The sequence below is a fragment of the Pseudorca crassidens genome, chromosome 17 (genome assembly GCF_039906515.1).
Source record: "Pseudorca crassidens isolate mPseCra1 chromosome 17, mPseCra1.hap1, whole genome shotgun sequence".
In the NCBI taxonomy this organism is placed as follows: Eukaryota; Metazoa; Chordata; class Mammalia; order Artiodactyla; family Delphinidae; genus Pseudorca; species Pseudorca crassidens.
The window spans coordinates 61,724,664-61,739,137 of record NC_090312.1 but is presented as its reverse complement, the minus strand read 5'-3'; the positions used below and the strand labels follow the sequence as shown (position 1 = coordinate 61,739,137).

Here is a 14,474-nt window from a genome sequence, read left to right as displayed (position 1 = left end):
CCTCACCTCCCACCCTGACCCTCTCCTTAACCCCCGGCAACTACTACGTAGTCTGTTTTTCATTTCTGTAGTATTGTCATCTCAAAAATGTTAAATAAATGGAATTGTACAGTGTGTAACATTTGGGAATTGGCTTTTTTTTTCACCCAGCATAATTCACTGGCAAGTCCTTTTTATTGCTGAGTAGTATTCCATGGTATGGATGTTCCACAGCTTATTTAATCATTCATCTACTGAAGGCTATTTGGCTGCTTCCAGTTTTTGGCTATTATGAATAAAACCACTATAAAACATTCATGTATAGCTTTTTGGGTCAATATAAGTCTTCATTTCTCTGGGATGAATGCCTCTTAGTACAATTGCTGGGTCACATGGTAGCTGCATGTTTAGTTTTTTGTTTGTTTGTTTGTTTAAATATCTATTTTTATTTATTTGGTTGAGCCGGGTCTTAGTTGCTGCAGGTGGGCTCCTTAGTTGTGGCTTGCAGGCTCCTTAGTTGTGGCATGAGAACTCTTAGTTGCAGCATGCATGTGGGATCTAGTTCCCTGACCAGGGAACGAACCTGGGCCCCTGCACTGGGAGCACAGAATCTTATCCACTGCACCACCAGGGAAGTCCCACATGTTTAGTTTTTTAAGAAATTGTTTCACAGAGTGGCTGCAACATTTTACATTTCCATCTGCAAATATATGAATGATCCAGTTTCTCTGCATCTTCTCCAGCATTCAGTGTTGTCACTATTTTTTATTTTAGCCATTCTGATAGACATAGTAATATCTTATTGCAGTCTTAATTTGCATTTCCCTGATGGCTAATGATTTTGAGTATCTTTCCATGTGTTTATTTGACTATCTGTATATCCTCAATGAAAGGAGGTCTGTTCACGTCTTTTGCCCATGTTTTACTTTGATCACTTGGTTTTTTTCTACTGTTGAGTGCTGAAAATTTTTATATATTTTAGATATTAGCCTTTTGTTGGGTATGTGGTTTGCACATATTTTCTCCCACTCTTTAGCTTGCCTTTATATCCTCTTAACAGAGTCCTTTGCAAATAAAAGTTTTTAATTTTAATAAAGTCTAATTTACAATTTTTCTTTTATTAACCGTACTTTTGGGCCAAATCTGAGACCTCTTTGCCTAGCCCTACATTGCAAAGTTTTTCCCCGATTTTTTTCTAGTTGTATATTTTACATTTAAATTCATGAGACATTTTAAGTTAATTTTTATATGAGACTTAGGCTAAGGTCCTTTTTTTTTTGTCCTTTGTATGTCCAATTGCTCCACCACTGTTTGTTGAAAATGTTGTCTTTTCCTACATTGAATTGCTTTTACACCTTTTTCAAAAATCAGGCATTTTTGTGTATGTCTATTTCTAGGTTCTCTATTCTGATCTATTGATCTATGTGACCATCTCTCTGCAAATAGACACATATATGTGTCTATATGACTTGAAATTTATTCTTCTACTTGATCCTTTTTTTTTTTCCAAAATTGTTTTAGCTATTCTAGTTCCTTTGCCTTTCCATTTAATTTTAGAATACTATTATGTACAACTACAAAATATCTTGTTGGGATTTTGACAGTAATGTTAAACCTGTATCTCAATTTGGGAGAACTGATCTCTTCATTTATTCAGATATTCTTTGATTTATTTCATTAGTTTTGTAGTTTTTAGGACATAAGTTCTATGCATGTTTTGTTAGATTTACACCTAAGTATACATGTTCTGCTTTGAGCAATTGTAAGTGATACTGTATTTTTAATTTCAGTGTCCATTGCTAGCATACAGAAATACAATTGTATGTTTATCTTGTATCCTGTGACTGCACTTAACTCACCTGTTAGTTCTAGGAGGGTCTGTGTGTGTGTGTGTGTGTGTGTGTGTGTGTGTGTGTGTGTAGATTCCTTGGAATGTACTACATAGGCAATTATGTCATCTGCAAATAAGGCCAGTTCTTTTCTTTTCCAACATGTATGTCTTTAGTTCATTTTCTTGCCATATTGCATTGGCTAGAACTTCCAGCAGTATGTGGAATAAGAGTGTTGAGAACAGACATCCTTGTCTTGTTTCCAATTTTACAGGGAAAGCAGTTTCTCACCATTATATATAATATTAGTTGCTATTTATCAGGTTTGGGAAGGTGCCTCTATTCCTATTTTTCTTAGAGTTTTTTCATGAATGAGTGCTGAATTTTGTCAAATGCTTTTTCTGCATTGATATGATATGATTTTTCTTCTTTAGACTGTCAATGTGGTAGATTGCAGTGACTGATTTTCAAACATTGAATCATCCTTGCATCCCTAAAATAAATGCCATTTAGCCATAATGTAAAACTTGTTTTATATATTGCTGAATTCTATTTGCTAATATTGTGCTAAGGACTTTCAATTTTATATTCATGAGAGATATTGCTTGGTAGTTTTCTTTTTTTTGTACTGTCTTTGTCTGGTTTTGGTATCTGGGTAATATTAACTTCAAGAGCAGAAAAGCCTATTGTATTTACACATATTTTTGCTCACCATGTGCTTTCTTCTTTCCTGATGTTTCAAGATTCCTTCATTTATTGTTTATAGAACTTCTTTTAGCCATTATTTTAGGGTAGATCTGCTCACAGCATATTCTCTTAGTTTTCTTCCACTTAAGAATGCCTTGATTTTCAGTTCATTACTGAAGGGTATTTTTGCTAAGTATAAATGCTGGGTTGATAGCTCTTTTCTTTCAAGAGATGGAATATATTGTCATTTTTTTCTTACTGGTTTCTGCTGAGAAACCTACTGTCACTCAGGTTGTTTTTCCCCTATAGGTAAGGAATTCTTTTTTCTCTGGCTACTTCCAAGATTTGTCTCAGACAAAGAAAACTTTCAGATGTGTAATTATGGTATATCTTGATGTGACAGTTAATTGTATCTGTCAACTTGGCTAGGCCACATTACCCAGACAGTTGGTCAAATATTATTCTAGATGTTTCTGTGAAGATATTTTTCTAGATGAGATTAATATTTAAATCAGTAGACTTTGAGTAAAGCACATGAGCCTCCATAATCCTCCATAATCCTGATTGGATGGGTAGACCTTATCCAATCAGTTGAAGGCCTTAATAGAAAAAGGACTGACCTCCCCTGAGGCAGAGGAAATTCTGCCAGCAGACTGCCTTCAGACTTGAACTACAACATCCACTCTTCCCTAGGTCTACAGCCTACTGGCCTACTGTGCCAATTTTGGACCTGTCAGCCTCCACAGTCATGTGAGCTAATTCCTTAAAATAAATCTCTCCGAGAGACAGAACCAACAGGATGTGTGTGTACGGGTGTATGTATATATGTATTCTCTCTATGTGTGTGTATTATATATACATATATATTTGTATGTGTATATATGTGTGTATTACATATATAATACACACATATACATACATGCATATAGGTTACACATATATATTTGTGTTATATATACTTGCATATATAACACACATATATGTAAAAAAAAATATAAATGCACACACATTCTATTAGTTCTGTAGCTCTGAGAAAGAGAGAGAGAGAGAGAGATTTATTTTAAGGAATTGGCTTACATTATTGTGGACATTGTCAAGTCCAAAATCTGTAAGGTAGACAGAACCAATAGGATGTGTGTGTGTGTGTGTGTGTGAGAGAGAGAGAGAGAGAGAGAGAGAGAGAGAGAGAGGGAAGCGGAGAGAGGGAGGGAGGGAGAGAGAACCTTTACTAATACATTTGGCATGGATTTTTTTAGATTTATTCTATTTGAGGTTCGGTGAGTATCTTAAAGCTATAGGGCTAAGTCTCTTTCCAATAATGGTTTTTAGCCATTATTCAGCCTCTCTCTCTTCTCTCCTTCCAGTGATCTGATGACACAGATGCTAGATCTTTTCCTATAGGACCATAGGTCTCTGAGGCTCTGTTCATTTCTTTTTAGCCTATTTCCTCTCTGTTGTTCAGGCTCAGTAATTTCTATTGTTCTACCTTCCAGTTCACTAATTCTTTCCTCTGACCCCTCCAGTCTGCTCTTCTGTCCATACACTGAGCTTTTTATTTAGGTTATTGTATTTTTCAGCTCTGAAATTTCCACTTGGTTCTTTTTTATATCTTCTATGTCTTTGCTGAGGCTTTCTATTTTTCTTTTGTTTCAAGCATGTTCATAATTTTTCACTGAATCATTTTTATCATGACTCCTTTTAAATCTTTGTCAGATAATCCTAACATCTCTGTTGCCTTGGTGTTAGCCTCTACTGATTGCCTTTTTCATTCAGTTTGAGATCTTGTTTTTTTTGTAGTATGCGTGACTTTCAATTGAAACCTGGACATTTTTGTATTGTGTGATGAAACTCTGGATGTCATTTAACCCTCCTGTTTTAACTGGCTTTCCTTGGCATGCCTCTGGCGAGGGAAGTGGGGAGGTCCTGTCTGGTTACTGCAAAGTGGAGGCAGAAGTCAAGGTCCCCCAAAGGGCCTGTTGACATCTGAGGTGGAGGCTCCTGCTGGTTGGGGGTGGGAGTTTCAGTTCTCCACTTGGGCTCCACTGCGGGGGGTCATTACTGCCCAGTGGGATGAAAATCTAGGCCCCCTACCTGGTCTTCTCTGGAACACCCCGGTGGGGCCCTCATAGCTTCACGAGGGTGGAGGTCTAGACTCCCCACTGTCCTTGTGTTGGTGTGGGTGGGGCTGGGCCCACAGTTTTTTCTGTGGTGTTCGGCTGAAGTAGAATGGTTATTGTCTAAAAGTTTTCTGTCTTCCTAGGTTGTCCCTTTCCTGTCTTTGGGCTAAGAGAGAGCGGCTTTTTTGTTGTTTGCTAGAGCTTTTTTTGTCTGTGCCGTTGGCATCTCCTGTTTGCCAGCTTCTTCAGCAGCAAGTCTGGGGTATATGAAGCAAAAAGAAAACCCAGGGAATTCACCCCCATTATTCCTCTGGTCCAGAGGTCTCTAGCCAGTCTGCCTTGTCTCCATTGTTCACCTTTATGTTAGTTTTATATAAAATGTCCAGAAGTTTTAGTTGTTCTTAGGAGAAGGAATAGGCAAAAGTATATTTACCCCATCTTCTGGAAAGCTGGACTCCCACTCAGCTATTTTTTTTTTAACTACTTTGTCACCTTAGGAATAAAAAACAAAAAACAAAACCCCCAAAAAATAAAAACAAAAAACCCCACCACTGGATCCCAACAAATCAGTTGATATTCTTGCCATAATTATGAAGCATCAAATAGTTTGCTTATAAAAACATGATTTCTCTTAGATTAACTGCAAAGAATTTACTGACAATATCTGTAGAGAAGATTTTGGGTTTTGTGATCTTTGCTTCATTCTCTATTTACATGACATAGAATAGTTTTTAAATTAGAATATAAACTTCTCTACCTACAGTTAGATAAAAGCATGGATGCTAATGATTTGGGTGTTCTATCATTCTGCCTTTCTAAATGTATAGTAGTGGCACCTGAGAAGCCACAAAAAGAGCTTGAAGGCAAAATAAATCATAAAGTTGTTTTCAACAAGTTATTTTTCAGTTTACAGAGTAGCTTGGTACAGACTATACTCAGCTGTATAGGTAGACCTGTGTAGTCTGTACACAGATGGGGCCAAATCTATGGTAGGCAAAAATGTTAGAATAGTAACCCTTATTTAGTGGAATATTCCAAATATATCATTCTCTGGGAATATCTTCCCTCAGTCTGCTTGTTGATTTACTCAGAGTGTGGTAAAAATGATAGGGTGGAAAGATGAGAAAATTATACAGCAAGAGCGACAGTAAAATATAGTCGTTTGAACACTTATCTTTCTGGACAATTCTAGCGTGAAATGGCAAGTGATAAAAATTTGCTCTAATACATAGATAAATGACTTACGTGGGAGATTTCATTGAATTATTTTTCTTCCTTGATTGGGGAAAAAGATATACCTTTAGGGAAAAACTTTGGTAAGCTGAATGAAGATTTATCTTAATGATAAAGAGCAGTTCATAAAGTTGGCTTTAAAAATATCATTTGTATTATACATGTAATTTTTCAACATTTTAAAACTTCACATTTCAAAATAATTTTTTCATGCAATCTGTATAATCATTATTTTTAATAGCTGCACAATATTCCTTTGGGCAGCATATCATAATTCATTAAATAGTCCATTATTGCTAAACATTTAACTCACTTGCAACATTTTACTTTTATAAATAATAAAATGAGTGGCAAGTTTTTGTACATAGTTTTCACCCTACCCACTACTTTGGATTACTTTCTTAAGCTAGAGCCCATGAAATAGTATTACTGAACTGATGGTATGATGGTTCTTATGACTCATAATAAGAACTGCTAAATTATTTCCCAACAGACTTGAATGGCTTTGTAACACCACCAACAATGTTAAGAGAAGAGGAGCTTGTCTGCATCCTTTCCAGCAAGTCACTGTTATTGAAAAACAGAAAGTGACTTTAGAGTTGAAATATTAATTGCTTAATTTGCAATGCTTGAGTTGGCAGTTGTTTACTAGTTTTATTTCTTCTGTGTAATATCTGTGGTTGGCCTTTGCCATTCATCTCCTCGGATTTGGGGATTATATTAAATCGATTTGAATGAATTCTTTATAATACTTAAAATATTAACCTGAAAATTGTTTTCCAAATCAGTCTTTAATATTTCTTAATGTAATAAGGTTTTCATTTCTATAAAGTTAAAATTTCTGATTCTTTTCTTTGCGATTTGTTCAGTTTATTCTAGGCTTAGAATGTCATTCACTATAATTCTGCTCTTCTTTTTCTTTTTATATTTATGTATGTTTTAAACTTTCTATCCAATATAATCTAGTTAAGTGTTTGTTTTGAATGGAAGGGCAAAGCTGATGGAGTGTTTTTTGAAAATTGCTAAGAATTTATCTCACTATGATTTCATGAATAATCCTGCCCTTCATTCTTGATTTATCATGTGAGAAATTCTTAGTTCTGCCAAGTCCTCTGCCTGTCTATTTCGGCCCACTGATCCCTATTTAACCTTGAGCCATTACTGTTTTAACTACTGCAGCAATACAGAACATAGCATGCAGTCACTGACTACTTGTTCAATGAATACAGAATCTCACAGGGCTAGTAGCCCTCATCACTAATGTTTAAGAATTTTCCCTAATATTCTCTCTCATGTGTGTTAGTCTCCACCCTCCCCAACATTTTATTTTGAACAATCTCAAATCTACAGAGAAGTTGAAAGAAGGCTACAATGAACACCTGTATACCTTTATCTGGATTCAACAATTAATAACATTTTGTCACATTTTATTTTCTCTCTACATATTTGTATACAACAGTACATGTAAATACACTTTTTATTTTCCTGAACTCTTTGAAAGTAACCTGGAGACATCATGACACCTCATCTCTAAATATTTCAGTATACATCTCTTAAGAACAAAGCCATTCTCCTTTATAACCACAATACATTATTATATTCAATATCATTATCCACTACACAGTCAATATTTAAATTCCCTCAATTCATCCACAGGTAACTTTACAGCTTAAAAAAAATCCGACCAAGAATCACCCATTACATTTAGTTGATGTCCTGTCTCTTTAATCTCTTTTAATACAGGTCCTCTGACCATCTTTCTTCTCTTTCTCTCTTTGCCTCACTCTTTTCCCCCTCCCTCCCTTCTCCTCTCCTCTTCTACCTTCTTCTCTCTCTCACTCTTTCTCTCCATCTCTCTCTCTCTCTCTTTAACTTTCATGACATGACATTTTTTAAAGGTCCAGGCCAGCTGTTTCACAGAATATTTTAAACTTTGGATTTCTCTGACAATGTCCTCACTTGAGTATTATTTTTAATAAATTTTGGAATTATTCTAAGCTCCAGTCTCATCTCTTCCTCTCTTCATGTGCAATTCTACCTTCAAAATCCTATTGGAATTTGGATCCTACTGTAATTATACAAATAAAATTTTGAAGTAGTCCAGAGAAAACTGCACTGACTCTTGACAACAAATTTATGAAGAATGGATATTTTTATATAATTTAAAAGTCTTCTTCTACATCTTCTTTTGTAACTCAAAAATTTTTTTAACTTCTTCATATAGATCACATACTTAGTAGTATTATTTTGTAACATTAGTTACATTATTTGGCTATTGAGAATTTTTTAAAGTTATATTTTCTTACTAGTTATAAACTGGAGTCACCCTCTAACTAGAGGGCGACTGCTTTCTTCTTTGTATTTGTCTTATTTGCAGGCACTTTACTAAACTCTAGAATTACTTCTATTAATTTCTTATTATTTAAATTTTTCTAGGTATGCAATCAAAATATCTGTTTACAATAATAATAATTTTATCTCTTCTTTCTCATATACATATTATCTATGTGACCAAAATTTTCTAAAACAATATTAAATATGAATATGATAGTGATCGTTCTTCTCTCTTAAAGACACTGAGAAAAGATGCTTCTAAAAGAATTCCAAAAACATTTTGAACAAAAGCAGCCTTTCTGAAAGCCAGGAATTACAATTACTTAATAACCATACCAGTATTTTAATTTACAACTCTCCTTTGATGGAATAAATTCTTGTATTTTTTTGTTTAAACGTTTAATTTTGGATACACTTCATATGTCTATTTTAGCCGCAATCCAGCACATTTTTTTTCAAAGAACTTTTAAAATAAAAGTAATGCATGCACTGAGAAAATAGAAAGTATTTTGTATTACTTTGTGTCTATAATCAGATGTACGTACTTATAGACAATGCCCAGGGTGTAAGTCAAGTTGCTGACAAAACAAGTGTTAGCAGCTGCCTGGCACACGGCCATCTCTACCCCCATCCCTGCTCTACCCCAGCCCTACCTCTCCTGTCAGCACTGCTGCCCCAGAATCCCACACAAGCCACAATACCTCTCTTCCTTACGTCACCATTTTTTCTACCTTAAAAAGATCATGTACAAGCCATGTTTTCCCTTCCAACAAACATAAAGCATCAAAGTCATCACAAGAGGCTGTTACTCAGGGCATGAGGGCTTCACACAGGTTCTGCTTCCACGCTTTCCTATGTATCTCACGAAAATCACTCCTCAGCTCCCTAAGACAAGTACTGAGAAGACTGCACTATAAGAAATGAAGTGAAATGAGATCTAATAAAGCTTCAGTTCTTTGAAGCTTTATGTCATTGAAAAAAACTAAGTTTCCTGTTGACTCTCACAAATCCCTCCCTACATTCTCACCCTACATATTCCTCTGGTTAAACTCGTTTTTCTTTCCTTATTAGCATCAAGAGTAGGAAAGTTCAGGACTTCCCTGGTGGTCCAGTGGTTAAGACTTTGTGCTCCCAATGCAGGGGACATGGGTTTGATCCCTGGTCGGGGAACTAAGATCCTGCATGTTGCACGGTGCAGCCAAAAAAAAGAGTAGGAAAGTTCATCTTCTTAGCTCTTCGTGCTGTTTTGCTTTCTTTGAATAAGTGGTATTAAATGGGTCCAGCTTTGGGTATCAGAAGGGCTAGGGGACACCACATCATCACCTGCATGACACAGGCCTGGAGGGGAGGAAAATGGACATGGACGAGGGACAAATAGGAGAAGCTGGAGTTTTGGAAAGTCCATGGCAAAAGCAGCGGCTCTGGGAAAGGGGCAACATCACCAGTCACGTACAAACAAGGGGCAGGGCAATGCAAAGGCCAATGGCAGCTCCAGGTAATGCAGTGGAGGGCAGTGGGGCATCCCTGGGAACGGAACATGTGTACGGCTCATTTCCTGAGGTCAGAGTGTTATATGCAGAGTACAGCAGTAACTAGAAAAAAGCATCTAGGGTTGCCATAGAGGAATGAGTGATGGTCAGACAGTGTCTAGAGCTTGGACAGTGGGGATGGATGGCCTCAGTTGGAATCCTGCATCTGGTTTTGTTAGCTGTTTGATCTTAGCATCTTTCTTAACTTCTCTAGTGCTTTGGTTTCCCATATCCAGAAAATGGTGCAAACAGATCTCACAGAGTTGTAGAGACTAAATGAATCCCATAGAGACATATGTAAAGTGTTTGGAACCATGCCTGGTGTAGAGTAAGTGCTATATGTGTATTAGTTATTATTTCTAAAATCATTATAATAGTTATTCTTTAGGCACAGAGTTTCCAGGTTGAATGAGAAACGCCATATACCAGACCTGGGCACAAACTGTGCAAACGAAGCTACTATTTTAGGGACATTGTCCCTAAAATCTCGACAGCTTTAGTTTTTAACCAACAGACTTTCCAGAGCCCAGTACAAGGAGAGAGTTGGAGAGAAAGCTGAAAATTATCTACTTGTCTATTCTTCCCTGGTTTCTGAGGGGTGAGATTCCTGCCAAGTGTCAAGGTCCTCCCTGTGGATAGGTAGGGTGGGGAAAGACTGACAAATAGTATGTTTTTAAGGATACGTTTTATTGCCAATGTATTACATTTTGGCTACATTATGGGTTAAACATGGTTTTGTTTTTTTTATTATCCTTTGAAGTGACCTTAATAACTTTGCTTCCATGGGAAAAACATACATTGAATTCCATAATAAACGATTCATAAATAAGGACAATCCATTTGTTGGGGAATTTATGTATGTCTGAAAGAAGTTTAATAATATCTAAAAGGGCCTGCAATAGGATTGTTCAGTAAAATTCCAGAGAACTTTCAAAGAGCAAAATCCTGTGAAACCAGAAAGCCCAACACCAGAACCCAGTATCAGCTTAATCAGGTCCTTTCTTTATAAACTGCAGTCTCGTATTGGGGCAGATTGACCTTGGCAATCCAACTGTATTGCCAAGTTCTATAATCAGAGCAACTCCTCCAAAATGTGTTCAAAATTTGGTTCTAAGCCACAGCTCTGCCCACATTCCTTTACTACTTCCGACCATGACACCCAGAACTGATGTTTTGAAAAACACATTTTAAATCCTCTTTATAACCATGGTCATCAACTAGGCTAAAAGTCTTAAAGACCAGCCACCTTCTAAACTCATCCGGCCCCAGGGTTTGCCAGAGCTGGGTACCCCCTGCAGCCACCAGGAGTGTCCTCTACCTGGAACCCCTGTCCTACAGAAGAGCTTGTTAGATCATGAATCATGAAGCAAGTGCAGTATTCGAGGGCCATATTTAGTGGGACTTGCTGCAAGGGCGCTCTTCCTTATGAGTATCACTACAAGGCTGAAAAGAAATCTATACATTACTAGTAACTGGCAGGTATCATAGGCCCACAGTCCCTTTCCTTTCCCAGGCACTTGCTCCCATCAAAGAACTTCATAAAAATGAAAGTCTCTACCCTTTGGTTACTTCAGGCTATTTGTTGTTTGGCTACAAACTAGGCTGTATGATAGAGATCACTAAAAAATGAAAACCATATTTAACCACCAACTATCCATTTGTTGAAAAGAAAGAGCATCAAAAAGAACATCGTAACAGAATTTTAAGAATACTCATATCCAGCAAAAGACAGAAAGTTGGTTTATTTATGTTGGTTCTTGCTAAAGACATGTCATACCTAGAGATGGGGTTCCAACAGAAGAACTCAGGTCACTGTTTCTGGTCTCAGGTTTGAATTTTATCAGTTAAACTCTATAAGCATTTATTCAGTACCTACTTAGAGAAGTCCTTGTATTAGCATCAGGAAATAGAGATAAGACAATAATGACAGCTAAATTTTGCATGTTTACTGTATTCCAGGTACTCTACAATGCATTTTCACATTTAATCCTTACAGTAATCCCAGGAAGGAGTTATTATTATTATCCCCATTTATGATGAAAAAACTATAGCAAGGAGACCTTAAAAAACCTGCCCAAGGATACATGGCGGTAAATGACTGGAGGTCTATCAGGCAGTCTGACTCAAAGCCCTAGTTCTTAACCACTGAGTAAGACTGTCTCTCACAGTCCCTGACCTAAGGAGTTTAATCTAGAGGAGGTTTACATCTAAAGCCATGACAATGCAAGTACAGACACTATGACATAAGGCGGGATAAGCTAAATACTATAAAAGGTGCAGAAGGCTCTGAGATTCACATCCAGTGTGAAGAAGCAGTGACGCTCCCATGGGGAATCAGGACCGCAAATGGACTTTAAAAGATGCTTAGGTCTTAGGTGATGCAAGGGTGGTGATGATGATGGAGGAAGAGCCGGTCTCCCAGTCTTCTAGGAGGAAGGAACAGTGTGGGTGAGTTCAGGAAGAGGGCAGGAGCAGGGAGGGTGACAGCAAATAGCACAGTGTGGCTGGAAGTTAAGGGACACATAGGGAAAAAGAGGGAGAAGGAAATGGAAAATACCGCTGGCAACATGACTGCAGAAAGCTCCTAATTCCAGGCTCAGAAATGTATCTGGAATTTTGCAAACAGTAGGACACCATTATAAACTTTGAAGTCAGGAATTCCTGTTGACAGAATGGAATCATAATGGTACTGGAGAAGGTGGGACGGAATCTTCAAGATTTGGAAATTGAATGGTTGTTGGGGGGAGGGGAGGACAATGGCACCTGTACTGGGTTGAATGGTGGCGTCCCCACAAAATACATCCATGTCCTAATCCCCGACCTTATTTGGAAAAAAATGTCTTTGTAGATGCAATTAAGTTGAGGATCTTGAGATGAGATCCTTTTGGATTATCTGTGTGGGCCGTATACCCAACAATAAGTGCCCTTATAAGAGCAAGGCAGGGCAAGATTTGAGACAGAGAGAAAAGATGTAGAGAAGAAGAGGAGGCAAGGTGGCCATAAGGCAGAGATTGGAGTGATGAGGCCACAAGTCAAGGAATGCCAACAGCCACCAGACTCTGTTAGAGGCAAAGGATGGACTCTCCCCTGAGGCCCCCCAGAGGGAACACAGGTCTGCTGGATATTTGGAACTCTGGCCTCTAGAACTGTGAGAGAATATATTTCTGTAGTTTTAAGTCATCCGATTTGTGGTAATTTGTATGGTGGCCCTAGGAGATGAATAAAAGCATTCTTACTATAAGATAGAAAAGTCTGGAAGAGAGCTGATTTTGAGAAGTGCTTAAAAACTGACCAATATGATTTACACAGTTTGTAGAAAAAATATGGCCCATAGGATAAGACAGTAAGTTGGGCAGAAAAAGCAGGGCAGAATCTCTTCCTTCCCCATATCCTAGTTCATTATCATTAGTTTTGCCTTAGTGTTCGTCTAGCTGTGCAATACATGAGCTTGCTTTAAAGGCACATTCTTGGACCCCATATCTCCAGATTCTGATCCCTTTGGTCAGGGGTGGGCTCAGAAATACAGTTTCAAAAGCATCCCTTGTGAGTCTGACGCAAATGATCCTTTAACATAGAAGTCAGCAAACTTTTTCTATGAAGGGCCAGATAGTAAATATTTTAGCATTTATGGGCCATAAAGTCTCTGTTGCAAGTACCTGAATCTGCTATTGTGGTTCAAAAGCAGCCACTGACAATATATAACAAATGAGAGGGGCTGCATTCCAATCGAATTTTATTATGCACACTGAAATTTGAATTTCATATAATGTTCATGTGTCATGAAATATTATTCTTTAATTTTTTTTCCCCCTCAACCATTTAACAATCTACGAAAACCGGTGGTGAGCCAGATTTGGTCCACGGGCCACAGTTTGCCAATCCCAGCTTTAACATGCTGTAGTTGGCAAATTGCTGCTTTAAATGTTAGAGCTGAGATTTTTCTAGCCAGTGGCATGTCACGAAGCAGCAGGAGAGAGAGGAGAGGTGAACATCTGATGCACCAGGATCACCCCCAGCATGTTGGCAGCCTATGCTAAAGCAGCAGCCGTGATGTGCAATCACACTGAGAAAGGGTGTCACTCATGCGAACATGATCCTCCAGGCGTGCCATGGACTTAAAAATAGACTGAGGGCCATTGTGCTGGAGCAGTGATGGGCAAACCCAGCGCACAGGCTGGAGCCTACATGAGAAAGCTTGGTTTCCAATGGTTTCATTCCACCTTTCTCTCCCATTGAAGAATGTCTTGGAGAATGCAAGGGAGTAGGAGGGATGACAGAGATGGTCCCAAGTTCACTCTAATTTTTAAGTTCTTTATAAATTTCAATTTGTTAAATGCAATTAGCAACAAACGACTTTCAATATATTTCACAAGGTCGAATTGTAACCTGCCACTAAAAATATTAGAGAACTGCTACTTTGTTAGAGAAGGCAGGTTGCCTTCTCCCTTCCTGGGCAATCATCACTGCTGTCTCCTCTCTGTTCCTCTGGCTCTGAGTTAGTCCAGCTGCATAGATTTCTTTGCAAACTTCCTCTATACGGGTTGTAGACAGAAGCAAGTAAACATAACAGAAATCCATGACCGAACGAAGATTCAGTAAGATCTCAACAGGCTGAAACTCCCGGCTCAAAATAATAAGATGAAATTTAACTAGGACCAATGTAATTGTCTGCATTTACATTTAAAGAGATTTGATTATAAAAGCACAAGTTGGAGGAGAGACTTTATGAGCAGCTGTGTGATGCACCAGTTCACAGGATAAAGGCC

General features: G+C 37.8%; 1 protein-coding gene across 6 annotated transcripts in view; it reads right to left on the bottom strand.

Moving 5' to 3' along the window:
- The window catches only part of ZNF704 (zinc finger protein 704), a 217,403-nt gene that overhangs the window by 114,185 nt on the left and 88,744 nt on the right, over positions 1-14,474 (bottom strand). The window contains exon 4 of one of the 6 annotated variants that reach the window (XM_067711992.1): positions 5,858-5,887. The exons of the other annotated variants lie outside the window; for them this stretch is intronic. Coding sequence (XP_067568093.1) covers positions 5,858-5,887 — 30 coding nt within the window. The remainder of the gene's footprint in view (positions 1-5,857; positions 5,888-14,474) is intronic. 6 annotated transcript variants of the gene reach the window in all.